The 27,951-nt window shown below is 49.3% G+C and overlaps 1 protein-coding gene across 2 annotated transcripts in view; it reads right to left on the bottom strand.

The window, feature by feature from the left end:
- Positions 1 to 27,951, bottom strand: part of MYOM2 (myomesin 2) — an 82,942-nt gene that overhangs the window by 49,922 nt on the left and 5,069 nt on the right. Inside the window, exons 1-13 of one of the 2 annotated variants that reach the window (XM_057537271.1) lie at positions 27,184 to 27,201; positions 26,989 to 27,107; positions 25,452 to 25,610; positions 21,355 to 21,517; positions 21,088 to 21,245; positions 19,854 to 19,946; positions 12,934 to 13,022; positions 12,797 to 12,847; positions 11,875 to 12,039; positions 8,914 to 9,075; positions 6,404 to 6,545; positions 4,232 to 4,431; positions 3,577 to 3,630 (exon numbers count right to left, since the gene is read on the bottom strand). In XM_057537271.1, coding sequence (XP_057393254.1) covers positions 3,577 to 3,630; positions 4,232 to 4,431; positions 6,404 to 6,545; positions 8,914 to 9,075; positions 11,875 to 12,039; positions 12,797 to 12,847; positions 12,934 to 13,022; positions 19,854 to 19,946; positions 21,088 to 21,245; positions 21,355 to 21,517; positions 25,452 to 25,610; positions 26,989 to 27,095 — 1,543 coding nt within the window. In that variant the 5' untranslated portion in view covers positions 27,096 to 27,107; positions 27,184 to 27,201. Of the gene's footprint in view, positions 1 to 3,576; positions 3,631 to 4,231; positions 4,432 to 6,403; positions 6,546 to 8,913; positions 9,076 to 11,874; positions 12,040 to 12,796; positions 12,848 to 12,933; positions 13,023 to 19,853; positions 19,947 to 21,087; positions 21,246 to 21,354; positions 21,518 to 25,451; positions 25,611 to 26,988; positions 27,108 to 27,183; positions 27,202 to 27,951 lie in introns of those variants that run through there. The other variant, XM_057537272.1, reaches the window with a different exon arrangement.

The following is a 27,951-nucleotide window of genomic DNA, read 5'->3' as shown; positions in this document are numbered from 1 at the left end:
GATTCAGTGCAATCCTTATCAAACTACCAATGGCATTTTTCACAGAACTAGAACAAAAAATTTCACAATTTGTATGGAAACACAAAAGACACTGAATAGCAAAAGCAATCTTGAGAAAGAAAAATGGAGCTGGAGGAATCAGGCTCCCTGACTTCAGACTATACTACAAAGCTACAGTAATCAAGACAGTATGGTACTGGCACAAAAACAGAAATACAGATCAATGGAACGGGATAGAAAGCCCAGAGATAAACCCACGCACATATGGTCACCTTATCTTTGATAAAGGAGGCAAGAAATACACAATGGAGAAAAGACAGCCTCTTCAATAAGTGGTGCTGGGAAAACCGGACAGCCTCATGTAAAAGAATGAAATTGGAACACTTCCTAACACCATACACAAAAATAAACTCAAAATGGATTAAAGACCTAAATGTAAAGCCAGACACTATAAAACTCTTAGAGGAAAACATAGGCAGAACACTCTATGACATAAATCACAGCAAGATCCTTTTTGACCCACCTCCTAGAGAAGTGGATATAAAAACAAAAATAAACAAATGGGACCTAATGAAACTTAAAAGCTTTTGCACAGCAAAGGAAACCATAAACAAGACCAAAAGACAACCCTCAGAATGGGAGAAAATATTTGCAAATGAAGCAACTGACAAAGGATTAATCTCCAAAATATACAAGCAGCTCATGCAGCTCAATATCAGAAAAACAAACAACCCAATCCAAAAATGGGCAGAAGACCTAAATAGACATTTCTCCAAAGAAGATATACAGATTGCCAACAAACACATGAAAGGATGCTCAACATCACTAATCGTTAAAGAAATGCAAATCAAAACTTCAGTGAGGTATCACCTCACACCGGTCAGAATGGCCATCATCAAAAAATCTACAAACAATAAATGCTGGAGAGGGTGTGGAGAAAAGGGAATCCTTTTGCACTGTTGGTGGGAATGTAAATTGATACAGCCACTATGGAGAACATTATGGAGGTTCCTTAAAAAACTAAAAATAGAACTACCATATGACCCAGCAATCTCACTACTGGGCATATACCCTGAGAAAACCATAACTCAAAAAGAGTCATGGGGGCTTCCCTGGTGGCGCAGTGGTTGAGAGTCTGCCTGCCAGTGCAGGGGACATGGGTTTGAGCCCTGGTCTGGGAAGATCCCACAGGCCACGGAGCGACTGGGCCCGTGAGCCACAATTGCCGAGCCTGAGCGTCTGGAGCCTGTGCTCCACAACAAGAGAGGCTGCAATAGTGAGAGGCCCACGCACCGCGATGAAGAGTGGCCCCCACTTGCCACAACTAGAGAAAGCCCTCGCACAGAAACGAAGACCCAACACAGCCATAAATAAATAAATAAATAAATAATTAAAAAAGAGTCATGTACCACAATGTTCACAGCAGGACTGTTTACAATAGCCAGGACATGGACACAACCTAAGTGTCCATCAACAGATGAATGGATAAAGAAGATGTGGCACATATGTACAATGGAATATTACTCTGCCATAAAAAGAAACGAAATTGAGTTATTTGTAGTGAGGTGGATGGACCTAGAGTCTGTCATACAGAGTGAAGTAAGTCAGAAAGAGAAAAACAAATACCATATGCTAACACATATATATGGAATCTAAAAAAAAAAAATGGTTCTGAAGAACCTAGGGGCAGGACAGGAATAAAGACGCAGACGTAGAGAATGGACTTGAGGACACAGAAAAGGGGAAGTGTAAGCTGGGAAGAAGTGACAGAGTGGCATGGACATATATACACTACCAAATGTAAAATAGATAGCTAGTGGGAAGCAGCCGCATAGCAGAGGGAGATCAGCTTGGTGCTTTGTGACCACCTAGAGGGGTGGGATAAGGAGGGTGGGAGGGAGACACAAGAAGGAGGGGATATGGGGATATATGTATATATATAGCTGATTCACTTTGTTATACAGCAGAAACTAACACAACAATGCAAAGCAATCATACTCTAATAAAGATGGTAAAAAAAAAAAAAGAAGCCATTGCTAGGAGGGAAAGACAAGTATCATATATTAACGCATATATGTGGAACCTAGAAAAATGGTACAGGTGAACCGGTTTTGCAGGGCAGAAGTTGAGACACAGATGTAGAGAACAAACGTATGGACACCAAGGGGGGAAAGTGGCGGGGGGGTGGTATGATGAATTGGGAGATTGGAATTGACATATATACACTAATATGTATAACATGGATAACTAATAAGAAACTGCTGTATAAAAAAATAAATAAAATAAAATTCCAAAAAAAATGCGTATTTTATACAGGCTGGTCTCCTGCAGCAAACATCTCTTCCAATATAACTGGGCCATTTTTTATTCACTCAAACATCTGTGTTTTCATCAGCTGTTTAGGTGGTCATAACATCCACCTTTGCTAAATTGTTTTCTTTTGTTACTTACTTGTTGGGCATCTTTCCCAGTTTCTGAGTTTTTCAGGAAGCGGAGGTTTTAACTCAGACTTTATTTTATTTTTTAAATTTTTATTGGAGTACAGTTGCTTTACAATGTTGTGTTAGTTTCTACTGTACAGCAAAGTGAATCAGCTACATGTATACATATATCCCCCCTTTTTTGGATTTCCTTCCCATTTAGGTCACCACAGAACACTGAGTAGAGTTCCCTGTGCTATACAGGAGGTTCTCACTAGTTATCTATTTTATACATAGTATCAATAGTGTATATATGTCAGTCCCAATTTCCCAATTTATCCCACCCCGCCTTCCCCCTTGGTATCCATACGTTTGTTCTCCACGTCTGTGTTTCTATTTCTGCTTTGTAAATAAGATCTTCTATACCAGTTTTTTCAGATTCCACATATATGCGTTAATATATGATATTTGTTTTTCTCTTTCTGACTTACTTCACTCTGTATGACAGACTCTAGGTCCATCCACCTCACTACAAATAACTCAATTTTTTTTCTTTTAATTTTTAAGTTTTCACTCATTGTCCTCTGTGAACTGTAGTTATAATTCCAATTAAAATCTTTGGATTCCTGGTTAATGATGCTAGATTCTCCTTCTCAGTAAATTGATCTTCCCAGATATCTAAGGACTATTAAGAAGAAGTGTTCATAAAATCCAATAGAAAAAAGGAAATGCAAACTTTCAAACCACAGGGACATTATTTGATAGGAAAACTAGTCCCTTTTAGTTAAAATGTTAGAAATAAAATTTTTGCTTAAAAAAATAATAAAACAAAATACTGTTCAGTCGTGGAGTCTGGGAGAAAGGACCCCAGCCTCGGCCAGGACTCAAGTCTCAGGTTGGGTCTGGTTACTCCTCTGTAAGTCCCCGAGGACTCCTGAGAGACCCCAGATGAAGCCATGAAGCCAGGACTCCACTGACCTCCACTCTCACTTTCATTCCCGCCCTCTGCCCTGCTGACTTTTTAAATTCCATAGACCTTAAGCTTGACCCACAGTTTTTATTTTTACATGTGAAGAGTGTACCCATCACTCTCTAATTACAACCCTAAATCCCTAGGGTATAAGCAGCTGAAACGAAATGGTAACGAGTTCCTTACCTTCAAGGTCCTCCTTATAGATTAGGATTTCTTTATCTCCCTCCCAGTGGACTGCTGCAGAGAGAAAGGTCAGTGCTGAATTTGACGTCCAGAAAGCGCTGGATTCCCAGAATCACCTTTGCATTACGATGACAGCATTCGCACTACTCTGAGGTCATCAGAGTTGATAGTTTGGAAGTGGTCTCAAAGAGATCCAGTGCTTCTCGGCTCTTTGTACTGGATTCAAAAGGCCACACAGGTAAGGAAAATGCAGTGACCCACTTAAAACCATAATTAAGGGCCCAATCCCGTTAAGGAATCTGGGTCATGCGAAATTAAAATTCAGAAAGAGAGGGGCTTGGCTTCAACGCCTTCTAAGTCTCACCATGCGTTGAAATGACAACATCAGTGGACTAAGAAAAGTCTAATTCTGAACCAATTTAACTGGATTTCAGTGAAGAGCCTTAGGAAGATGAAGCACCTTCGTTTCAAGGTGTAAATGTCAGCCTGGCATCCCCACCCCTAACGTGACCTTGACGGCCACCCGGAGCCCATGAGGCACAACTGTGCTGTGCTCAGCTCTGAAGATGTTCTCAAGGCTCAGCTACAAGACGGGGGGGAAAGAGAAAGAACAAGTCACACAAAACTGCTGGAACTTGAAGTCTGCGCGCCCTACCTTGTAACGGTTTGAGGTCAAGGGGGTCGAGGGCAACCACAGCCTCAGAGACTCTGGAAGGCCGGCTGATCCCTACACTATTGACAGCCCGCACGCGGAATATGTAGGACTTTCCTTCAAAAAGTCCGGTTACGGGGTATTTACAGATCTTCACGGGGCGGTCATTGCACTGAACCCAGCTGTCAGTTCCCACTTCACATCTTCAAATAAAAAATAAGAGTAGAGAATAACAACTATATCAGTCTAGCAAGTATATAGAGCTGTATACATACATTACGCACATATATTATATGTATATCACAGTTATAACAGGAGAACATCTCCCACTGGTAAGATGAATGCTGTCGAAATATTGAGTCACACAAATAGTAGTATAAATAAACTTTAAAAGACAGAGCTGTCTAGGAAATGTAGTATATACACATATACGTCCCTGAGCCTTTCTAACTTATAGCTGAAGCTCAATTCCCCACCTCAAACACATTTAGGCAAAATCTCCTCCAAAGGTTATTTCAGATCTATCCCTGACAGTTCTCTTTCAATTTACACCACAAAATCTCTGGGTGCCCCTAAGCTCCCTGGCATGTCTGCTGCCTAGGCCCAGGAAATCAACGGTCCTTCACCCGGTGTCCCAAAGACGCATCTTTCTCCACCGGGTCACAAAGTGAGTCCTCGCTGCGAGGCTGGCTCACCATCTACTCCAATCACGTTAAGATGTTTCTTTCTAGAACGCTTCTCTTGTGGAATTTGGAAGTCTTTAGAAAATATTAAGTCCTGACCAGAAACCTGGAAATGTAGAAAAGATTGACCTCCATTTTTCGCAGGTTGAGAAATTTCAATACAGAAAGTGCATGTCAAATTCCCAGGAGAAAAGAGAGAGTCAGAAAATTCGTCTTGTACCTGCGCTTTAGGAAGAATCAGCTCTCTTTCCTCCTAACTCTTCGGAATTTTTAATGAAAGTTCTCTGACCTGCGTATGCTGACCTGTTTCGGCCAGAGTCTGATGTGGTCAAAACTGAGAGTCTGGCAGAAACAATCTCAGCCCAGACCAACAACCGGCAGGTTACAAGGATAGGAGGGCGTCAGAAAAGAGAAGAGAGTGGAGTATTACCCGAGAAGGTGCATGACGTCGTTTTTGCCAAAAGGTTGGGAAAATGTTCTAATGTCATAGGAGAATAGACAATAGCTTTTGTTTCGGTTTTTCTGTTTCAGTTCGAGGTAAACCCTGAACAATGCAAACCTGACGCCAGCACATCAAAATATCACCCTGATGGTGACTATAGCTTTGTTGGATGGAGAAGAGAATTTAATCAACATAATGCAAACAAACTGGGCTGCTTGTTTCTTTCTGAAATAACTGCCTTATATTAATGTGTTTTACACATATAAAATCTTAAATTCCTACCCAGAGCCATCCTCTTATAACAACATAGCTTATACCCTTCTATCTTACTTCTAAATTCATTATCTTTGACTATAATTTCTCGCAGTGATTAGAATGGATGATGCATTGCATATCCAATAAATTCACAGCTCTGCTTGCTTTCCCTCCCAGGCTCTGAGCACTATTCCAAGTAAAGGAACAAGAAAAGAGTTCAAACTCCTTTGGGTTTAATGATGACCTGCATTTAAGTTATTACTCAAATTCCAATATTTTGTACCTTGAAACATCAGTATTTTTCACCTGGAAACAAGAAGAGAACATTATTTAACCGAGAAGAAGATTGGCCTTTGGGTATAAATGAGCTGGCGTCCTCAGCCCGACGTCACCACGCCCAGGTTCTCGTCCTCGGAGGGAGGAACAGGGCTGAGCACAGACCTGCCGGCCGGAGACCCATCCCAGCCCCAGGCTGGACCCTCAGCGGAGCCTGCAGGCCAGGCTCAGAGCGCGCCTGGAGAGGCAGGGTGGGATTTGATACTGGTGCCAATCAGGCAAACTGAGCCTCAGCCAGCACACAAAGGAATCGCGTGTGGGTACACGAGGCCCTGCCTGGCAGGCGATACTTTCCAATTACCCAGTCAGGAGTGACTAATAACCAAATAGTGAAGTTACCTACATCCCATCAAGAACGGCGTCACAAACTTGAGATTAGAGAAATACCTACGCAGGTCGTCCGGGGTAATACTCGTTTGAGGAACGTTTCCACCCCCAGAGGAATCAGTGGACACTCACCGATCAATGAAGTAGCCGATGACCGGGCTCTCCTTGGTCGTGTTGGGTGGCTTCCAAGTTACGATGACATAATCCCGGTTTACATCGTGGCACTGCAGGTCCATGGGCGCGCCAGGGGCCCCCGTGACCAGGGGGTCAGCGTCTGGGGTGGGAGAGGAGAGGGAAGTCACGTGATCAGGGTGCTGGGTGCGGGCGGGGGGGGGGGGACAGCTGAGGCTGGCTGACAACTTCTTCAAACTCAGCGAGCTATCTGCTTGCTCTGCCCCTGCTTCGTCCTTACGCCCTTGATGGATTGGTGACGAGAGACATGCACGTACTGATGAGTCTTTAAACTCAAAACACTCTGTCCTCTATGACACACTCAGTCTGTGATTTTCCGTAAACGAATCCAAGTTGAAGTTCGCCTTCTACTGATGGCATGTCATCACATGATGTCATGTCGTCCAAAACCGACCAATGAAACGATAATAACAATGAGGGCTTTGAACACCTGAGAGACAGTACCTTAGACACTTGTGTGTTTCAGAGTCCTCAGAAGGTCTGAGGACTTAGATTTTTTTTCCTGCAAGTCGTGAGCACACTTTGGGTCCGTACGCATGCATCTCTTCCACAGCCAATTATGATCATGCAATTACGTTTGTTTTCAAATGTTAATTACGGCGGCACTGAAGGCCAACAGAGCTATTTAGAAAGTTAATACACTGCACATTTAATCTCCTTGTGTAAAATGTGTATTTATTCAGGACCTAGGGCAGTTGGGCCTTCTTAGCAGTGTAAGCATTGTACACTTTCTTGTTCCCATCTCCTCAGCGTATTAAAAGCTAAGGATTTCTTCACACCGAGCCAAATATTGTCTCTCATATTCAAAGTCCTCAGAAAGTCGTCAGAACACTTAAACTCCCCATACGTGCATTATTTTCTTCCTGTTGGCTGCACAAGCAAGGCAATTTCAGCTACTGCATTTATTGCGCTTTCATGGGGCAAAACATCTTGCTAGAAGGCATGCACGGAGAATGGAAGGCACATTTTAATGCCAACCGAATAAAAATGGTAAAACTTTGTGGACGTGTCTAAAACCCCAGCCTTACAGGTTTATGCTGTCTGGTGGGTGGGTGGGTGTGCTTGTTGGCACTTTTTTTTTTTAAGTTAAAATATTCCCTGATGGTACAGCCCTTCCATCATGCATGGATCTAACTGAAATGGTTTGGAAAAAATAATATACCGACAGTGTTATTCCAGGCACATATAACCTGGAGCCCAAGGTGGGCATACAGGTGCAGGAGACACGGAGAACAGGGCAGGTAAGGCGGGGGTGGGGAGTGGAGGGCAGAGTGGCCAGGACCGCGGGGAGAGGAAGAGGGGGGTCCCGGTCAGGAAAGCAGCCGCCGGCCACCCAGAAGAGACTGGTGTCCCGGGAAGGGACCAGCCGGGCCTCGGCCAGGAGGAGCCTCTATGCCCGAGGCCGCTGAACGAGCCAGGGCCGGTGTAGGGTAAGGGCTCGGCTGGGGGGGCACTGCCCCGCACACAGGGCCGGGCTTCGCAGGGGCCCAGCTCCTGCTTCCTAGAGAAGGGCCCAGGCCTCTGCGCTCCACACCTTCACTGGAGAAAGAGAATATTTTCTTCCAAAACTGCTGTTAAGAATTTTAGATTATATATACATATGTGAATATGTATGTGTGTGTGTACACATATACATACACATATATACACCTGTATGTATGTATACACATATACATATATAATACATATTATATATAATTTTATCCATTTTATATATCCCTTTATCCATTTTTATATATAAAATGTACATAAAAGTATGTATATGTGACATATACATCTATACACGTATGAATATATACACCTACAAGCCTATATATGATAGGCATTTATAGATAATATATAAATATCTATGTTATACATATACATAAAGATAAATACACGTATATATACAACATCGACCGCTGTGCCTGGTATATCACGAGCTTTGTTTTCCTTTCCATGAGTGGGACGGACAAGGCTCTCATGGGCTGCTGGGAGGATGAAACATGACAACACGTGTGTCTCCTGGTGTAAACGCTCCAGAGGTGTGGCCCCCCGTGGTTACTGTCTTAAACACACATGTGACTGAAGTCAGTGGTCATGACAGTGTTGGTCCTTCCTGCCATGGCCCTGTCCCTGTCACAAGGCCTAAGTAGGGGAAGAGGGGAGGGAGGCCCAGGCGGCCCGGGAACGGGCCCTTCCACTCTGGACCCCACTCCCCGCGTGGATTTCTTCCAGAATCAGCAGTTCACTAGGCTGTTCACTCCTAGGAGTCATCCTACGAACTCCAGCAATTTATCAGCGACAGGGACACAAAGCTCCGCCTCTGCTCCATCCCCAGTGACACCTGCTTATGTCACGGATGTGATCGGGACACGCCCAGGAAACACCTCCTGGCGGTCAGACCATCTCCGGGGAGCTGCCTTGGGCTCCATCTGGGCCCCATCCCACCCCACCCGTAGCCTGCGCACCTCGGACAAACAGGAAGGCGCTGTGGTCGTGGACCCCTCCCCTGGACACGATCCTCAGGGTGTAGAGACCCTCGTCGTCCTTGTTGAGGTGGCTGAAGGACAGCGAGGCCTGGCCTCCCCCGAAGAACATCTTTGTCCACTGGGACTCCTTCAGCAGCACATCTGGAAGATGGTCAAGGGAGACGGGCTTCAGGGACATGCAGGGACCCGGGGCACACGCAGAGGACAGAGGTGCCCGCCAGCCTGACCCAGAGCACAAACACACACATGGGCCTGGGGGGACCGGGACACGCGGGACAGGACAGAGGTCAGCACTCAGAGTGTGAAAGGCAAGACTCGTCTGCAAGGGGCCCTGCTGCGGCTTCGAAACGCACTTAACCCAGACGCTGACACCAGGAAGTCCCCCACCAGCGTTCCTTAGAAATTAATAATAAAGCGTCAACAAACCACAGTCAAAAGGCAACGAAACTAAAGAAGCAAATTTCGGGAGAAGAAAGGTAAGTGATGAAAAATATTCAACACTGGATATCAAGGAGACACAAAATAAAATAATGAGAAATTATTTTTCACCTACTGATTTGGCAACATCCATAACTGGAAAGTGCAAAGAGGACAGCCTGTCAGGTGCAGCCTTGAACCTGCCTGTTCCATTCGAATCGGCCAAGACTATGAAACTGCGGGTCCCCAGAATCCCGGGCACTTCCTAGTCACGGGAACACTTTCTAAGATCCATGCCAACATCCTCTGGGAATATTAGGAGAACTCTCCTCGAATCCATTTCATTTCCAGAAAGGGTAAATTAGAATCTTAGAACTTAGCTCTTAAATCTTAAATTAGAATTGCAAAGGGTAAATTAATCTCCTTTGCCACCACAAAGAGGCTCTCTCCCTTCCTCTCTCCCTCCTGGACCATGAAGATCAGACACAACTATCCTATTCCAACCGAAGAGCGCAGGCCCAGTGCCCTCGGATCCCAACAGCGGACTCCGGGGATTGCAAGGTCACAGGCGTCTCCTCTGCACCTGGGACGCGTACCTGTTCCTCTCCTCTGTGCGTGGGCCCAGGGGTCCCCCTCCCCCTCCGCCAGCTCAGAGCCTTCTCATCTGTCAACAGCCTATTTTTTCTTTCCATAAAGCTCTCCATCTACACCGCAAACCTGCTTTCTTGGCTAACTTTGACAGTGCACGGGGCCAGTGCCATGCGTTTGGCAAATTATCACAGCCTGTTCTGGGACATTCCTTACACTTTACAGAGACTCTGCTTTACCATTTTGTGTATTTTTCCCAACTAGATTATAAATACCTTATGGGCAGGAATGGCATATGATTCTTTGTGCTATTTTGCATTGTGTTAGGCCCTGAATAAACACAGGCAGAATGTTCTGTGAGTGAATCCATAGGGAACAAGCTCCCTTTAGAAGCAGCAGCCAGAGATGAAGTTTCCTTCCACAGTCTACCCACACACCCCACACACCCCACACAACACACACACACACACCCCACACACAACACACACACAACACACACACAACACACACACACCCCACACACACCACACACACCACACACTCACACACACCACACACACAGCACACACAGCACACACACAACACACACATCACACACACCCCACACACACCCCACACACACTCACACACACCACACACACACACAGCACACACACACCACACACACAGCACACACACAACACACACATCACACACAACACACACACACCACACACACCACATACACACACACACCACACACACACCACATACACCACACATGCACACACACACCACATACACCACACACAGACACACATCACACACAGCACACACACACCACACACACCACAAACACCACACACACACCCCACACACACCACACACACACACATCACACACACCACACACCACACACACACCACATACACCACACAACACACACACACACCACATACACCACACAACACATACACACACACCCACACACAAAGCACACACACAACACACAACACACACACACACCCCACACACACCACACACACTACACACACACCACATACACACACACACATCACACACTACACACACACACACCACACAGACCCCCCACACACACCCCACACACACCACACACACACACATCACACACACCACACACACACACCCCACATACACACACACACCACACACACACAGCACACACACTACACGCACACCACACACACACCACACACACACACACACCACACACACACACACACCACACACACCACACACACACCACACACTACACACACACCACACACACACCACACACACACCACGCACACACACACACACCACACACATCACACACACACACCACACACGCACACACACACGGCCGCACAGGGCAGCCCACGCTGGCTGGCGGGAGCAGTGGGCAGGGCCCCGGGAATGGGGGGTCCCAGCCCTGCCACTTCCCGGAGGTCTGGGGGAGGGCGAGGAAGTTCCTTGTCTCAGCTGCCCACTTATGAGGGGGTTGACAACACTTCCCTCCCAAAGACCTGATGAAAATCAAGTGAGTTGTCACACTCAGAATAGAGTCCGGACGCAATAAGCTCTAATAAATGGTAGCTACTGTTTCAGCAGAGGAAAAACATAAAGAAACAGACACCCCGCTCACTCCTCCTAATCACACGGAGACCCTCTTTATGGAGCTATAACAACCCTCGATGACTCATCTACCTCCAGGCCTCCCTGTTAACCCCATTCCCCGGGAAGTTCAAGGTCAACGCGGGTCCAAGCTGTCCCCAGGTTCGCCTGCTTTGCCGCCCGCAGCTGTCGCGGAGGTGGAGAAAGCGCCAGGTCAACACTAAGGCTCAAAACTCACCATCACCCCAGTGAGGCCGGGGTCCGAGCCCACGCACGGTGGGCGTGGGCGCAGAGCGCGCAGGAGGCCGCGACACTCACCGTCCCGGTACCACTGGGCCTGCGGCTGCACCCGCTTCAGTTCCGGTGTCACCAGCAGCGTACACTTGAGAGCCAGCGTCTCGCCTTCCGTCCGGAAGGTGACGCCGAATTTCTCCAGAAACTGGACGTCGAAGTGCGTGTACGGGATCACGGAGGACAGGGGCACTGCGTGGGGCAGAGGACGCGGTCACACGTCGGGCTGGCTGGGCAAAGCGGGCTCCTCACCACCCCCTGTGCTCACTTCCCCACGGGCTGTGCTGTGGCCTGAACGCCTGTGTTCCCCCCCCACCGCCCCCCTCCGTTCTCAGGTCGAAGCCCCGCCCCCCGGTGCGAAGATATTGAGGGCGCCTTCGGGTGATTGGGCTGGATGAGGTCCTGGAGGCGGGGCCTGGGATGGGGTCAGTGCCCTTGTAAGAAGAGGACGAGACCAGAGCCCTTTCTCTCAGCTCTCCGTGAGGACATGGCGTCCCACACCTGCTAGCTGGGACGCGGTCTCCCCTCCTTGGTGGGCACCTCGACCTCGGACCTCCAGCCTCCAGAACTGAGGGAAGTAACAGTTCAAGACCCAAGTGTGGTGTTTGTTATGATGCCCGAGCTGACTCGGCCACTTCTGAAGCATCAGAAAACCAGCGTGGAGTGGAATCTGGTCATTTGTGCCGAAGAAGGATGGAAGGCAGAGTGAGCAGGGGGTGTGTGCTCTGAGCCACGTGCAAAGTGTAAAGGGTTTAAACCCTGCATCAGCCCCAAGATGTGTGAGCCCCTGAAGCCATAGCAGCGACGGTCAGCACACCAACACCAACCAGGAGAAAGGGCCTTTTGCAATACAGTTTGAAAAGAGATTTGATGCTTAGAAAATATTTTTTAATGATATGCTATGTCAGTACACATTTTTCTGCGCAAAGAAGGAAAATAATCAACTTACAACTGATCGGGAGCCCCACGGAATAGAACGGTTCCTCGTCACCTCGGAATCCTGCAAGACAGTCAGGCGATCACGGCGGAGAAAGAGGACAGAAGGTGGGGAGACAGCGCCCCATCCCCGCAAGACGGCAGACTCACTTCTCACCACCACCGCCGCGTTGGTGGACGCCTGTCCGTGCACGTTTGTTGCCACCGCCGAGTAGGTCGCAGTATCGTCAAAGTCCGCCCTTGGAGGGAAAAAAGCAAGACAGCGTCCTGAACGTGCTGTCGGGCCAGCCTGTTCTCTGAGAGTCAGTGACCCGAACTCGAGCACAGCCTTCCTCGACAGCAGCTCGTGTGACCTGGACCCCTGGTGCGTGAGTGATTTGTTTGAGAACAATGCCAGCTCTGCCCTCAGAACGAGGTATTAACTACAGACACGGGTGATGTCTGATCCCGTACGATGCATTGGCTTTGGCTTTGCGGGGGAAGAAAATGTACTAGCAGTTTCAAAGATGCTGAACTGCACCCTCAAAGAGAAGCTTGTATTCCCTCTGGTTCTGTTTTTCTACCTCCAGCATCCGTGGTTTTATCTTGTCCATGGGCAGCTCCAATGGCCTCAACCTCCAGGGGAATCAACCCCACCTCCCTCCCCACCAGGGGTTCCCTGCGCAGACCCCCAAAGCATTTGATCGCCCAGACAGGAAGCACCCACTCGTGGGTGTAACGAAGGTGCCTGGACTGGACCAACCTGAGGCCTCCGGGCCCGGAGCGTCGCGAGGGACGCGTGTCCACGCCTGGGAAGGACAATGGCCCTGGGACCGCAGAGCCCAGTTTCTCAGGGGTGGGGCTCCTCCAGCTCCCCACGTCCATCTCACGGAAGCCGAAACTTATTTTCTGGCTATGAACTGTCTTCCCACCAGCTTCCCCCCAAAACTTGACGTGAGGACTCTTACTCAACTGACTATCTGCTAGTTACTTTTCATTGGCCACTTTGTATAAAAGTCTCAAGTGCCCAGCAAGACAGTGCTATTACCCTATTAACTTGGAGAGAAAGTAGAGCCTTTAAGAAGTTGGGTAAACGAGGTCCACAAAACTCTGGACTCTGCAGCTTTCTGGTCCTTCTGCCATCTCTCCAAGCATGGGCCTCACAGGCATAGTGACAAAAACACAGAAAAAGCTTACTCAGGCCTCATGTTTAGATGCTTTAAGCATCCACTGACCCAGAGACAAACCCGTTCTTTGGGAGTCCTTCGTCATTTTATTGTATTTTCTATTCCACTTGGAGCTGAAAATAGTTTCTTTGACCAAAAAATACACAGTGTCTCCAAGAAACGAGAGAGAACATTTCAGGGACCCACGCTGCCTGGGAAGAACCCCTTCCCTGCCCCCACGAGGTTCTAATCCAGTTCCACTGCGCCCGGCAATCCCATCTGGCCTCCTGTACCTGCCGCTACCCAAGGGAGAGAGAGCCGCTACCGCAGATGTTCAAACCAGTGCATTACGTTCAGGCTCACCTTGGAGGGATACAGGCCAACCTGAAGGCCCCTCAACAAAGCTGCAGTTCTAGCCTGAACGCATCGTATTCCTTTGCCATGCCATTTCCATGTACACTGCGGGTACAGCGTATCGCCAGGGGCAGAGTAAGAGTGACGGTACAACACGTAAAAATCCCGTAAGCATAACACGGACGCTTTCCCCATCACTGGCCATTCATGTTCTCTGCTGATCTACACACACGCTGCGCGCACACACACACACACACACACACACGCCCAGCAAACAGGCCACAGCAGCTCCCTCTGGGAACACGGCTAGGGCTGGGGGTCTAGGGACGAGTGGAGAATTTCTTCTCTTCCATAACCTTAGGCATCGCTTGGATTTTTTTTAACCTTGCCCTTGGGTTATTTCTTCTAAACAATGAAACCACTGTATTTTCATAAACGCATTCTTCAAACAGGAAGTATTCTGGGATTAGCCCTGCACCTTGCTCTACAAAGATCCCTCCCCACTAGCGGGACTCACCCGCCCCGCAGACCGGAGGGTTGGGCCGCCCATGGGCATGGGCTGCGGAGTCGAGAACCAGAACAATGGGGCGGGGTGGGGAGAGGCAAAGGCTCCTGTACAGACTGCCGCATCAAACCCCCTGACCTGGGGGCTGGGATGGAACCTCACTGGGACACAGACTCAGAAGTAGGAGCCGTAAGGCAAAAACAGACACTCCACCCAGAGCCGAGAGAAGGGGCAGCCCAGCACAGGAAGTGCCCCCCCCCACTGGACCTGAACCAAGACTGTCCCCGGGCCCAGCTGGTCAGCGTCCCTACCCACTGCTGAGCGAGGAGGTTACTGGTGCCTGAACCACATCAAGGGCTCGAAAAGACCGTGTACAGACGTCACTCAGAGTGTGTCCATCGGTCACCATAAACCTGTTTTCATCTTCCTCAATACCTCCCTCAAAAGTCTTTCTGGACGTGACTTCGTATCGGTAGTCTCCAAACTGTGTCCCAGAGTTTTCAAACCAAATCTCCCAAATGTGCTATCAATTTCTTCTTCAATATGAATTTCAGCAGTTTTTAAAACAACAGTAGAAACACACCCTTGACACACCACATACTGGCCACTCACTGAAGCCCAGACACAGCTCTGTGCTGCGCTTGACTTGTTTGTGCCCTGACGGCCCTCAGGCAGAGCTGCTCACACCTTCCCTGCTTAACTGAATTACATTCTGAGATTTCAAGGTCACACTTAATGTTCCCATTTGCGACTACTAATCGCTGTGAATCAGGACTTTTCTTCAATATTGTACAATCAGAATAAAATCTGGGGCAAAATTATGTCTGCTGAGACTATTACAAGACTGCAGTCATCAGCCACAAGTTCTGATTTCAGATCTGTGCCCTGATCAGGCCAGCCTGATAAGTCTCCTCTACTGACTTTTTAACAAATAAATAGTATGTATTTAAAACTTCTCAAATACGTTTACTGAATACCTACACTTTACCTGGGGGACACGGACGATTAAATAAAACAATGCATTTGAAAATACTTTGCAGCTGTATAGTACTGTATGAACTGTGTAGATTATTAATTGAAATGTATTAGCTGAATCCTTGGACTGAAGTTCAAAAAAGGTTCCCCTTAAAAAACCACAGCCAATATGCAAGCAAAAAATACACACACGCACAAAATTGGGCAAATTAACATTTTAACACATTTTAAAAACATCCTATAAAGAATAGTGAATGTGTATTAATGTTTCTCTTTTAACAAAAAGATGAATTACAAATATATATAATTTCCTATGATTTTTAATATTAAAGTTGAGGTTTTTTTAAAGTTAAAAAAAAAAAAAAAAAGGTTCCCTTTCCCTCCCCGGAGAAGGTCCTCTCCTTTGCCTTTACATTCCAATGAAACAGCACGGATTTCTAAGCGTTTTGAGAACTGCAGTGAATTGCTCTCCATCGTTTCCCAGCTGAGAACAGCTGGAGGAACCCAAGAAGGAGGCTTGTGACGCAAAGAAGGAGTCCCAGGCACCAAGCCCACCTGGACAGCAGCGTCTCCCGCCAGAGTCTGAGCTGCTCTTCAGTTGACTCACAGAATTAGGACCCCGGAGGCAGACGTACCTAACACTCTAGCGCTGATAGCCGGTCAAGTAACCAGTTAGCACTTGGTCCTTAGCAGGAGGGACCAGGCTGGGGAAAAGGTGCCTTGGAGGCAGGATCTTGGTGCACACCTGCTCACGTGCACCTATCCAGAAGAGAGGCTCCACGGGGTCACCTGATTTGTAAAGAAGCCCATGCCCCCTAAAAATATCCGGACCCACTGATTTACTGCCACAGACCGCAGGCAGGGCGCACCCGGCTGAGGGAGTATGCAGACAAGAGTTAGAACTTCTGGTCATGCTTACTTTTGTCTCGTTCTTTTTGCACATCTCTTTTGTAAATGTTTTACATTCTATAAAATACAGTAGAACAGATATAGATCACAAATAAACACACGTGCGTGTATTGGGGGAGGGCTCATATATATTTGTTGGCTGCTCTTGCAGGGGGTGGGCTGCAGGAAGCATGGCGCCTGGGGGCACGGGACAGAGGGGACAGCGGGACAGCAAGGGACCGGGCAGGCAGGACTGTGCAGATGCGGAGGAGACTGTGGCCAACTTCAAATTCTGTTCACAGGTCAGTTGGAGACCCACATGCCTGACCACAGCCCAAGGGCCCCCCAGTCTTCCTCTCCTTCCCGAGGACACACTAGGAGAAGCACTTTGCCAGCCCACAGAGTCTATTTCGAGCCTCTACTTCATGCTGTCAGAAATTGCAAGTGAGATTAAGGGGCAAAGGGGTTTATTTTCTGTTTGGACAGCATCCCAGAATAGACAGAGGTGGTATCCTTTGGTCTCAATTTTTACAAACTTCCATGGGGCACTTTTGCAGCCCAAAGTCTCAATCTGAACTGCCCCCAAAACCACTCCAGGGGAGAAACTAATAATACTTCATCTGTTTTAAAGAGGGGCAGGCAAACGTTTAAGTGGCACATGAATTTCTCTTGGGAAGTCAGGCCCCATGTACTCAAACTCTAAGCGGTGTTGACACGGGATTTACCATTTAATTCAAAGTAGAATTTGAATATCAAAGTCTAAAAATAAAGTGCAAGAAGAGGTTAGCCCTGGAGTCGCCCTGCGAGGAGTGGGGAGTACGGAGAGGTGAGGTTAGAATAAAACACAAGATAAGATGTTCTAAACACCTTTATAAAAACACGAGAGCAGCATGAAAATTCTTTGAAGAAATAGAACTCACTCTATGAGTCCCAAGAGAAAATCTTATGAGCATATAAAATCATATCAATGACAGCTTAAATTCAAACAGTACCAAAGGGAACTAAGCTTTCTTTTCGGCACTTCAAGAATTCGGCGACAGTGGCCAAAGAATATTCATAGGAATAAATGTCACTCTTGTAACAGAAAGAAGAGCTCATTCCCCAGCCAGGGGAGAAAAGGAGCCAGCACATTCCTCACCACTTAACCGACCACAGATCAGATGATGGTAACTCAGCAGTCTGGAATGAACAGCTGAGGTCAGCTGTAATTTGTGGGCTTCCCCCTGGCTCTTTTTCTGAAGACTATTTACATTTCATCTGTTAAAAATGTCCCAATGTGGGTAAGAATACTGAGAGAAAAGTTAGTCTCAGGAATTTCCTTGTCCCAAATTCCTTAACTATTTGCAAGCTGAGGCAAACTCCAAGTAATATATCTGAGGACACCTGGATATACTGGGGCCTCACTGATTTAGTTCACCTGGTTCAAAGCTTCTCTTATTCCCAGTACAAATTTAAAAGCTGCCAACATAGTGTGAACAGGACTTTTTCATACTTGAGCAAGGGAATTCGTTTCTCTTTTCAAAACGATGACTGAAATTCAGCTTGAAAACAAACCAGTTGCTAGGGCACCCCAGGTTAGAAAAGAGTCAACCCCCCACCACCACCAAATAAAAATACTCTTCAAAATGAAGGATAGTTTCTCTTTCTAGATAGTATGGCTTACTGCCTGTGGAAATTTCTGGAAATTTTGGAAACTGAAGGAAAGTGGGATGCTTAGACCCCGCCCACTCTCAGCCTTCCGCACCCCAGCTGACGCAGGAGCCCCCAACCCCGGGGCTGATTCCGACCCCTCTTTTTCACTGACACCCACATCCGATCCATCAGCAAATCCTACAGCTCTAACTTCAAAATCGGTCCCCGCCCACCTCACCAGCTCCACCTCATCCACGTTGGTCCAAGCCCCACCATCTTTCTGGAATTTCAGCCAAGCTGTCCAAGTCTGCCCTGCTATCCGTTCACAATCAGTGACCCTCTGGAAACGTAAGTCAGATCTTTCACTTCCCCTTTGCCCCCAGTAACAGCCTTGTGACGGTTACAGGGTCGGGGGTGATCTTCACGGTGCTGGTGAGATCTCTACCCTTCTGTCCTATGACTCCCACCGGGGCTGCTGCAGCCCTGGGGTCCCGACGCTCCTTCCCGGAGCCTCCGCCCCACGCCTCTGTCCCCTCCTCCATCCCCTTAGACGTCTTCTCCTCTAAGGCCTGCCTGGCCCCCCTTTAACACCACACCCGCCCCAGCCCCAGGCCATATGCCCTGACCCCTGCACCCAGCGTCATCACCCTGATCTACCGTAAGATTCCCTCTTTATTACACTTAAGGCTTGCCGCCGTGTTCTGGACCTCCAAGTCAGGAATCGAGGTTTTGGTCGCTTTAACACAAGTTCCTAGACTGTGTGGGGCACATAGTAGGTTCTCAATAAACAGTGCCAGTGGGGCCCATGGGGCCAGGGCCTCCAGCTTTTCTAAACAGCCTCAAATTTACCTAGAGAAACAAGGTTATGACTCTACACAAATCTTAATCTTAACTGTAACCTGTTAGCCTCTGTCCTAATTCATCTGCATAATGTTATGATCTTTTTGTAAAAAATAAAAGCTGTGTATACAGAAAAGGAGAGAGTAAATGAACAGCGGAATCTCACTTTTGTTAAAAAAAAAAAAATCAAAGCATGCTCGTATGGTTGTACATGTGTGTTGTGTAAGGGAAACCAGCAGTGCTGTAAGTACACCAAAATACCGACCCTGGATGTTGGAAATACGGATGAACTTTACCTTCTTTTCGTTATCTGTATTTACTGCATGTTTTCAATTTGCTATGAGAAGAAAATAAAGGTCATATTTCCTTGAGGAGCTGAGCTTGGAACTGCTGCCCAAACCTGCAGGAGATGCAGCCCCGCTGCTGAGCAGGTGTGCGGGTGTCTGTGTTTCCCCGTGGCCCTCACACCTGGCACTGCCCTCCTTCCTTAGGCCGTTTTCTCCTTTCGTTCCCAGAACAGGAGCCCCGCAGAACCAACCACTGAATCCACATCCCTCTGGCCTGACCCCCAAGGAAACAAAGGGAAGCCTCTACCACCAATATTTAACTCAGAAACACCAGGAACATCACGCAGAATTCAGATGTGGTGTGAGCTGACCTCCGCTTCTGTGTTTGGGAGGCTGATTACCGGGGCAGGTGCTGGGGCACGGCCGTGCCCGCCAAGCCCTTACCTGTTGATCTCCAGTGTGTGCACCCCGTACTTGCTCTCAATCCTGTACTTTCCTGGCTCCTCTGCCTGGCAGATCAAGCTGCCGTCTTTATACCTAAAAGAGGGAAACACTTGTCTGAGCGTAAAGGCCCACTGGCTGTTTTGCACATGTCCCCACCTTCCTATTTCCCATCCCCCGCCGCCCCTCGCAGGCGCGCGCGCGCGCACACACACACACACACACACACACGGCACGTTTTCACTCTGCTTCTGCCTGATTCACCACTCAGATCATAGGCGGAGGGCAGAGCAGGAGCAGCTACGGGAAAGGTCCAGAGCCCACTCTTGGCTGTTTAAGGGGAGGTGGCTCTTGCAGGACTCAGACTACCTGGGCAGCCCTCAACCTGCATGGGACACAGCGTGGGCCAAAGGTCCCCTGGAACTTGTTAGGAACTCTGGATACAACATTCCACGGAAAAACGTAACCAGTGTTGGTTAGGCCCTGGTCCAGCCTCTGGAGGGAGGCCGCAGTGTAGCCGGAGTGCACGTGGAGAGACCCAACTGCTCTGGACCCTGCCTGGAGGAGGCTGGCCTCGGGGTCCCCCCAGGACAGCAGGGCCACGGCTCCCCCTAGGGCAAGGGTGGGAGGCTCTCAGCCTCCCCGGCCCGCCTCGTGAGCAGCCAGAGGGCGGAGGCACTACTCTTCTGCTCTGCTGCCAACAGCCCTAACCCAGGACGCACGTGAAAGCACGGTGTTGTGGCCAACGACAGACCCTGGGGACTTGGTACCAGCAAGTGGGAAAATAAATGAATACACAAGCTAGTTTTAGCAACATACGTTGAAACTGAAAGTGTCGGTGGGGCTTATTTAATTTTCAGCGTCACAAGGCTCGAGGAACCCTCTCACCGTGGTTCCAGAGCCTTGGAGTTTAGGGTCTCCACTTACATGAGTAAAAGCAGAGCTGCAGGTAAACACAGCTCATTTCCGGGAACCTGGTTTTCAATAAAAGTCCTCTGGAAAATCATTTGGGTCAATTGCACTAAAATGAAAACGCCTGCCTAGGATTTCCAGGGGCCCCTCCGTGTGTTTCCACGCACGCACTTCCTGGTGAGTTTCAAGAGAATTGGTCCCTGGAGTAGGTGCCGCGCGCTCCCTGCAGGTGGATCTTCTCCATCCGCTCAGGTGAGCCAACGGCTGCAGATCCTTCACAGGAAGAGCAGCGGGGCCTCCGCCCCTGGGAGGTACCCCCACTCACCACTGCACCACGGGGGTTGGGAAGCCCTGCACGGTGAAGCACAGCCCGACAGACATCTGCTCCCAGATGGTGTGCGACTGGAGCGGCACCAGGATCCTGGGGGCCCTGCTCAGCTGCTCCTCAAGGAAGTGCCTCTCCCAGGCCAGCCTGTCGTCCACCTGCCCCGGGGAGCAGCGCGTCAGGGGGCCAGGGGCGCGAGGCTCCCGCCACCAGGCCCGCGAGCATCGTGCCGACTACACGGCTGCACGGGCACCCGCCCGCCCCTACCGCGTGCTGCAGGCCGTGTCTGTCCGCGTGCTGCAGGGCGTATCTCTCCAGCTTGTCCTGGGCATGGGTGCGGGCCAGGTGCACCTCCTCCTCCAGCTGGGCCAGCTCACCGAGGAAACGCTCCCGCTTGGCCTCCGCGTAGGAAGCCACCAGTGACTGGTACCTAGGAGCCAAGAAGCCACAGAATTCTCGGGACACGTGCAAAGGGCGTGTGGCCACTGAGGGCCTGGGACCAGACATGCGGTCCCCGGGGACTTCCTACGTGGGCTCAAGGAGAAGGTGGGAGAGAAGCTACTTCTGCTTCTTTTGCAAGCTCTCCTCTTCGCAGCGACACACAGGACCCACTCGTTTTCCTGGGAGGCTGCCATTTCTGAGTGAATTTAAGACTGAAGTAAAGCCTTCTGAACTAATAGATTCAAATTAAGAAATAAGTCTGGGGGCTTCCCTGGTGGCGCAGTGGTTGAGAATCCGCCTGCCAATGCAGGGGACACGGGTTCGAGCCCTGGTCTGGGAAGATCCCACATGCCGCGGAGCAACTAGGCCCGTGAGCCACAACTACTGAGCCTGCGCGTCTGGAGCCTGTGCTCCGCAACAAGAGAGGCCGCGACAGTGAGAGGCCCGCGCACCGCGATGAAGAGTGGCCCCCGCTTGCCACAACTAGAGAAAGCCCTCGCACAGAAACGAAAACCCAACACAGCCAAAAATAAATAAATAAATAAAATAATTTAAAAAAAAGAAATAAGTCTGTATCCTAGAAAAATTAAAAGGATACAGTCAGCAGCTTCTTAATCTGTCGGGGCAGAGAAATGAGGGGCACCTTCCTTCTGGCCCGAGGGCCACCTCTGTGCGTTCCACAGGTTACATCCTGGCACTGCCAGGCCCAGCAGTGCGTCAGGCCACCCTGTCGCCCCTCCCCGGCCCCATCCCCTCCTTCACCACCGCGTTCCCGAGGCCCCAGCAGAGCCAGAGGCTTGCTGTTCCCTGGGCTGCCCGGGAAGGGAAAACGGCAGCATCAAGTGTGCAGCCGGGGAGGCGGGGACCAGGCGGACGTGGCTTATAAAGGTGGGGTGTCAGACTGGAGGACCTTCTGCTCTGCGTGGCCCAGCCGTGTGGGGAAAGCCGTCCTAGAACCCGGGCAGCTCCCGCCACCCCCCACCCCGGGCCCTCCCGCCCCACCGCAGCCCTCACTACCAGTCCTCGCTTCTCCAGACACAGCGCAAATCGCAGGCCTGGTGTCAGGTGTCCGGGAAGCTGGAGATCGAACACAGAGTTTCAGGAAACTCTGCAGCTTCTTCAAGCAGAACCGTGGAGATAGGAACTATAATAAAAGCTAAACCCCGAGCGAGTGTTGACTCAGCCTCGTCTTCACTTCCGACCAGCCCAGCCCAGCCCACACCCGCCTGCGTCCCGTCCCCGGACACACACCCACGATCTCCTCGCTGCTTAGAGGTCATCTCCTCGCCCCTCCGGCCTGTCCCCACACCCTCTGCTCATGGTGATTCTCCACGGAGGAGAACAAGCGTCTAGGTTTTTAGACACAGGTGCACACCCGTCCCATCACCCTAATCCCAAGTGCCCGGCTCCCCTTCACTCACAGAGCCACACGCACAGAAATGACTCTGTAGGTCCCTGTGGGAGAAACAGCGAGCGCCTTGCTAAGAGGGCTCGCAGGAACTGAGCCTTCTTGTCTGCAGTGAATCCCACCAAACGACAGCGTCAGCAAAGGCAAATCTCTATTCGTGCCGTAAACTGTCCTGATGAGCTTATAAAGGATCAGATGTCCCACCTGGATCTCGTTTAAAATGTCTTTGTGAATTGCGCTTGTCAATAGCACCGCCAGCCCCGAATGTTTTATAATAAATATCAGAACTAGAATTGCTCCCCCTGGCCGGCCCAGCCCCAAATACTGTGACCTGGGACATTGAGAAGGCACCTCTGCTAGTCTGTGATGGGGTGACTGTGACACTGCCCCCTTGCGCAGAATGATGTCACTCATCGTGCATTTGCCCTCAAGACAAGCCCCTCGGACAGCTGCATAACGCAGGGAGGCCCACTTTTCATAGGACAGAAGTAGAGGCATCAAAGGGACATTTCTAATCCGCTGTATCTTCCAGGAGGACATTTCCAGACCCTTCAGGGCACGCCGATGCCTCGTTGGTATTTATTTTACATGAAGACATAGCTTAACTCAAACTGATGAACCCATAACTTCATCTCTCTCCAAGGACCCATTTGTCCTGTAGGTTAAACTCATATCTGCCACAGGAGGTAAGGAATAAATATGTACTTTCAGTAACGCCTAAGGCCAGCAAGAGTAGTGAATTATCATAAAAAGGACTGGAATTCATCGAACTCCTCAAATCACACTACACCGGGCTCCCTCGAATGGCAGGGACAGAGCAGGGGTTGCAATAAAATCTCCATTAACTCCGGCCCAGCTCACCAAAACCTCCAATTACTTAGATTTACTTTTAAAGGAGGAAAGACCTAATTTCAATAAGATCTTTCACATGGGAGATATGCACATGGGTTGTGAGAATAAAATACTGTGAGGGTCCTAAAACGCAGAATCCCAAAGCATGGGTGCTGGGCTCTGTGGAGAGCTGACACAGCCCTGACCTATATCCACTGCACTTGCCCAGAGGGACTGACATTTACCCTGAGCACCAGGGACACAGTAACATTATAATCAGTCATCAAGAATCAAAATACATTCTTGAGTCAGATTTGATATTGCAAGAGTAGCTTCATGTGTTTTAGGAAGATTTCCAACAGCCAGGATTGTCACAAAAGTCATTTTTGCCGAGACCACATCAATCATGGTAACCCACTCCCTGACTGTTCAAATTAATACAAGCTTACTTTCCCCATTTATTTCACCCCAGGAAACTGAGGAATAGGAACTTTATGGGATAAGGTCACACCAAGGTATAACTGATTAAAATAAAATTATAAAGCTCTGGTCTTCTCACTCCCTGGGCCAAAACCTTAAGCATAGGAGAACCCTTTCTGAAATAATCCAACACAAAAAAATCCAATTTCTTAATGTACACATTCTGAAGTGATTCTTTTACAAAAGAAGTCTTCACTTGACAATAAAATTAATTTTCAGGGCAAAATTCCCATAAGTCATCTAAAAGACGATTCAAATTTTTTTTAAAGTAAAGGCTAATCTTTTCAGCTATACAATATTTTTACTAAACAGATTCCTTAGTCATAGTGCAACTTTCAGACTGAAACATGTTGAGCCAAATCTCATTTCCTTCCGGTTTTGAGTGTTTTAGCGATACAGAGAAAACTTTCTAGAAATAAGTAGGAGGAGAAGGTGAGGGGGAAAAAATAGAGCAGATACGAAATGAAGCATTCATGAGATGCTCAAGTGCTCTGTTCTGAAAAGATCCAAGTCAGTTGACCACCTGTTTCTCTGTGATCTGGAAATAATTTTAAGACCGACGTTCTTAGTAACCCCACCCCATTCCTGTGACATTTTCCCCATGAGCTGAGTCTGTAGAAATGTGAAGCATGAGGGTCTACAGAACCCCCTCCCTTCAGCTCTGTGTCCACACAGACACGTGACTGGAATCCTGGCCTCTCTTTGGAAGATTCCGCACTCAAGTCTCAAGCCTCACAGCTGTTCCTTAATAGCCGAAGAGGCTGGTGGTGGAAATTCAAAAACTCCAACTCAGACCTTTAGGTCTCGAGGCCTCCGAATGTGACCGCTGTGCTTTCTGGGGAAAGGGAGTGAGTTTGGGGGGAGAGGAGAGAGGCCTGAGGCCAATCCAGCTGCAACGTATGGACAGTGGCCGTGGGTCCTCTGGACCGCAGGGTTCTCTTCTGCACGAGGATGCAGAAAATCCAGCCCCAGTCGTTTCCTTGTCGGGATGAACTGAGATGATGACAGTGGAGAATAAGAATCGACTGAAAACGGTCGCGCGTGGCTTTCACTGCAGCAAGTGTTCCCTTCCCAGTTCACCCACGTCCCCTTTCGGCTATGCCCCCTGCCTCATTCTCTGACTGCAGAGCCCCTGCCCAGGCCGCGGGGCAGCGCGGGGCGCCCGGGGCTGGCCTGGCGGCGGGCAGAGAGGGCAGGGCGTTACCTGTGCCTCCTTTCCTGCTCGTCCTCTTCCAGCGCGGTGCTCACCTTCCTGGCACACAACCTGCAGGTGGTCCCCTCCTGTGCCGTCTGGCTGGACCCTCTCTGCGAGGACGACTTCTGAGTGACAGATTTCTGGGAAGACGTCTGGGTGGAAGCGCGCCTTGGCGAACATGGGAAAAATCACATGTGGTGGAGAAGTGTAAAAATGCATCGTCACAAACAACATCACTCCCTTTCCACGCCCCCAAGCCATCCTCGAAATGCAGGGCACCCACACCTGCACATGCGGACACACACACATGCACACGCCTGCAGGCACACCTGTGTGTATGCGCTTACTTGCACATGTGAACACACACACACACTCACACATCCCTAAGTGTGGCCTCCAGCCCGTCTGCACAGGCCCATCCCCCGCAGGGGCGCGCCCCCAGACTCAGCTGCCCCCCCACCCCTGCCCCTCCCTCAGGCCAGCCAGTGCCTTCCAGGCCCGTTTGGCCGGAGGCCATGATTATATATATATCTCTTAAGGGATCTGCAGCTCCCTGAGGCTGCTGGGAGGGGCAGACAATGTTTGGCTTTGTTTGTTACCAGGATGGCAGCTAACCACAAGGACCACAGGCGGTTCTAAATATAGGGGCTGGGGACGTGGACCTGAGGCCGGAGCCTGTGCCTGGTGTCCATCTCCTAAATTAACACCACAGAAACATGGGGGCCAGGGCATGTGCCACTGGCCCCTGCAGATGCAGAACCCCAGAAGCTCACAGATGAGGCTGCGGCTTGACACCAGCCTATCAGGCAGTGAACAAAAAATCTACCTTTTGCTACATTATTATTAATGTAGCAAAATTATCATTGAGATGGGCTTCCATCCGATATTCACTTGGCCCCCATTAACTTCTGTCCCACCGACGTTCTTTCCCATGGGTTTCCTTCTCATTGCCCTTGCTTTTTGGTGACCTTTTAGATTCTAGTTCTGGAAGGCATGTGAAGAAGAGTGAAGTCAAGGAGCAATTACTGAAGGTCCATGACTCATGAGCTAAACCAGGGGCTCGGAGCCAGTCTACCAGGACCTGCCGGGATCTACAGGATTTGCCAGGATCTCCCAGGATCTGCCAGGACCTGCCAAATCTGCCAGATCTTCTAGGATCTACCAGGATCTCCCAGAACATGCCAAAATCTGCCAGATCTTCTAGGATCTACCAGGATCTCCCAAGATCTGCCAGGATCTCCTAGGATCTAGCAGGATCTGCCAGGATCTCCCAAATCTTCCAGGACCTGCCAGGATCTACCAGGATCTGCCAGGACCTGCCACGATGCCATGCAGCGCCCCACACAAAGTTTGCTGTGCAGCCGGGTCAGCCACGTTCCCCGTCTGGCTCTGGACACGGGCATCGGGGAGCACGGCGCTCCCTACCTCCCCGGCTAAACCAGTTCATCTCCAGGCTTCAGGGGACTGGATAAAGCTTCTTGCCTTGAAAGTCAGACAAAGCTCGTAATCAAGGCTCGGCCTGCCCCATCAGTGAATTACAACTTACTTTTTCGCTGCATATTCATCCAGAAGGTACCTTGTTTGAATATTACGGTATGACTGGTCAAAGTTTTTGTGTCTCTTTTGGTAGAAGGGCATGGCAACAATTGACATCTTTGTGGACACCTAGAAAAAAGAATAACAAATAGAGCAGAGGTCCTGGAATTTCTAAAGTAATCAGGCTCCTGCAATTCACACTAACCTTTTAGGTTGTTCCAAAGAGGAAAATCAACTCCAATTAACAAAACCCTTGTGGGGAAAGAGAATATAAGAAAGAGTCTATAAGAGGAAATAATCTTGGACACCTATTAAGTTCCCTGGGACCTGACTTCATTTCTTGTTTGCTTCCACAAAAATTAGAAGATTGAGCCGCTCGTTTCCCTTAATTGTAAACTCACCCAATGTCTATAAACTACCTAGTTTGTTCAAGGCAATGTGAAAAGCAATGTGAGCGATAAGGATAAAAATAATTAAAGCACAGGTCAGAGAAGTAAACAAACACTTAGAATACAAGAGAGGAGGAGATAAGAGCAAAGGAGACACAAAACGTGCTGGGAAGTAAAGGGGGAGCACGTGGCCCAGGGGTGAAGCAGGTGACATTTGAGAAGAGCCCAATGGACTGGGGAGGTGATGGGCGGAGGTGGGGCGGGTGGAGGGCATCCCAGGGGCAAAGTGGGAAGCAGGAAAACACTGGGGCTCAGGATCTCGGGAAAAGCAGACAGGAAACGTCGCTCCGGAAAGCATGCAGCCGCGTGGAGGTTTCGGCATCTGCGCAGGAGGCGAAGCGTCTCCTGCTCTGAAGGAGGGTTTGAGAACAGAACAGTCTCCAGGAAGCCTTCCAGACGCAGTCCCCTAAAATCCCATCTCACTGGCTACTTGTCGGCTTGCTTGGTTGGGAGGGGCAGGCCTGGGGGCTGAGCCCAGCTCCAAAGTCTGGGGGATGCGGGGAAGTGAGCGCTCTTTGGCTAAA

The sequence above is a fragment of the Balaenoptera acutorostrata genome, chromosome 21 (assembly GCF_949987535.1).
Source record: "Balaenoptera acutorostrata chromosome 21, mBalAcu1.1, whole genome shotgun sequence".
Classification (NCBI taxonomy): Eukaryota; Metazoa; Chordata; class Mammalia; order Artiodactyla; family Balaenopteridae; genus Balaenoptera; species Balaenoptera acutorostrata.
This window is presented reverse-complemented; position numbering and strand designations above follow the sequence as displayed.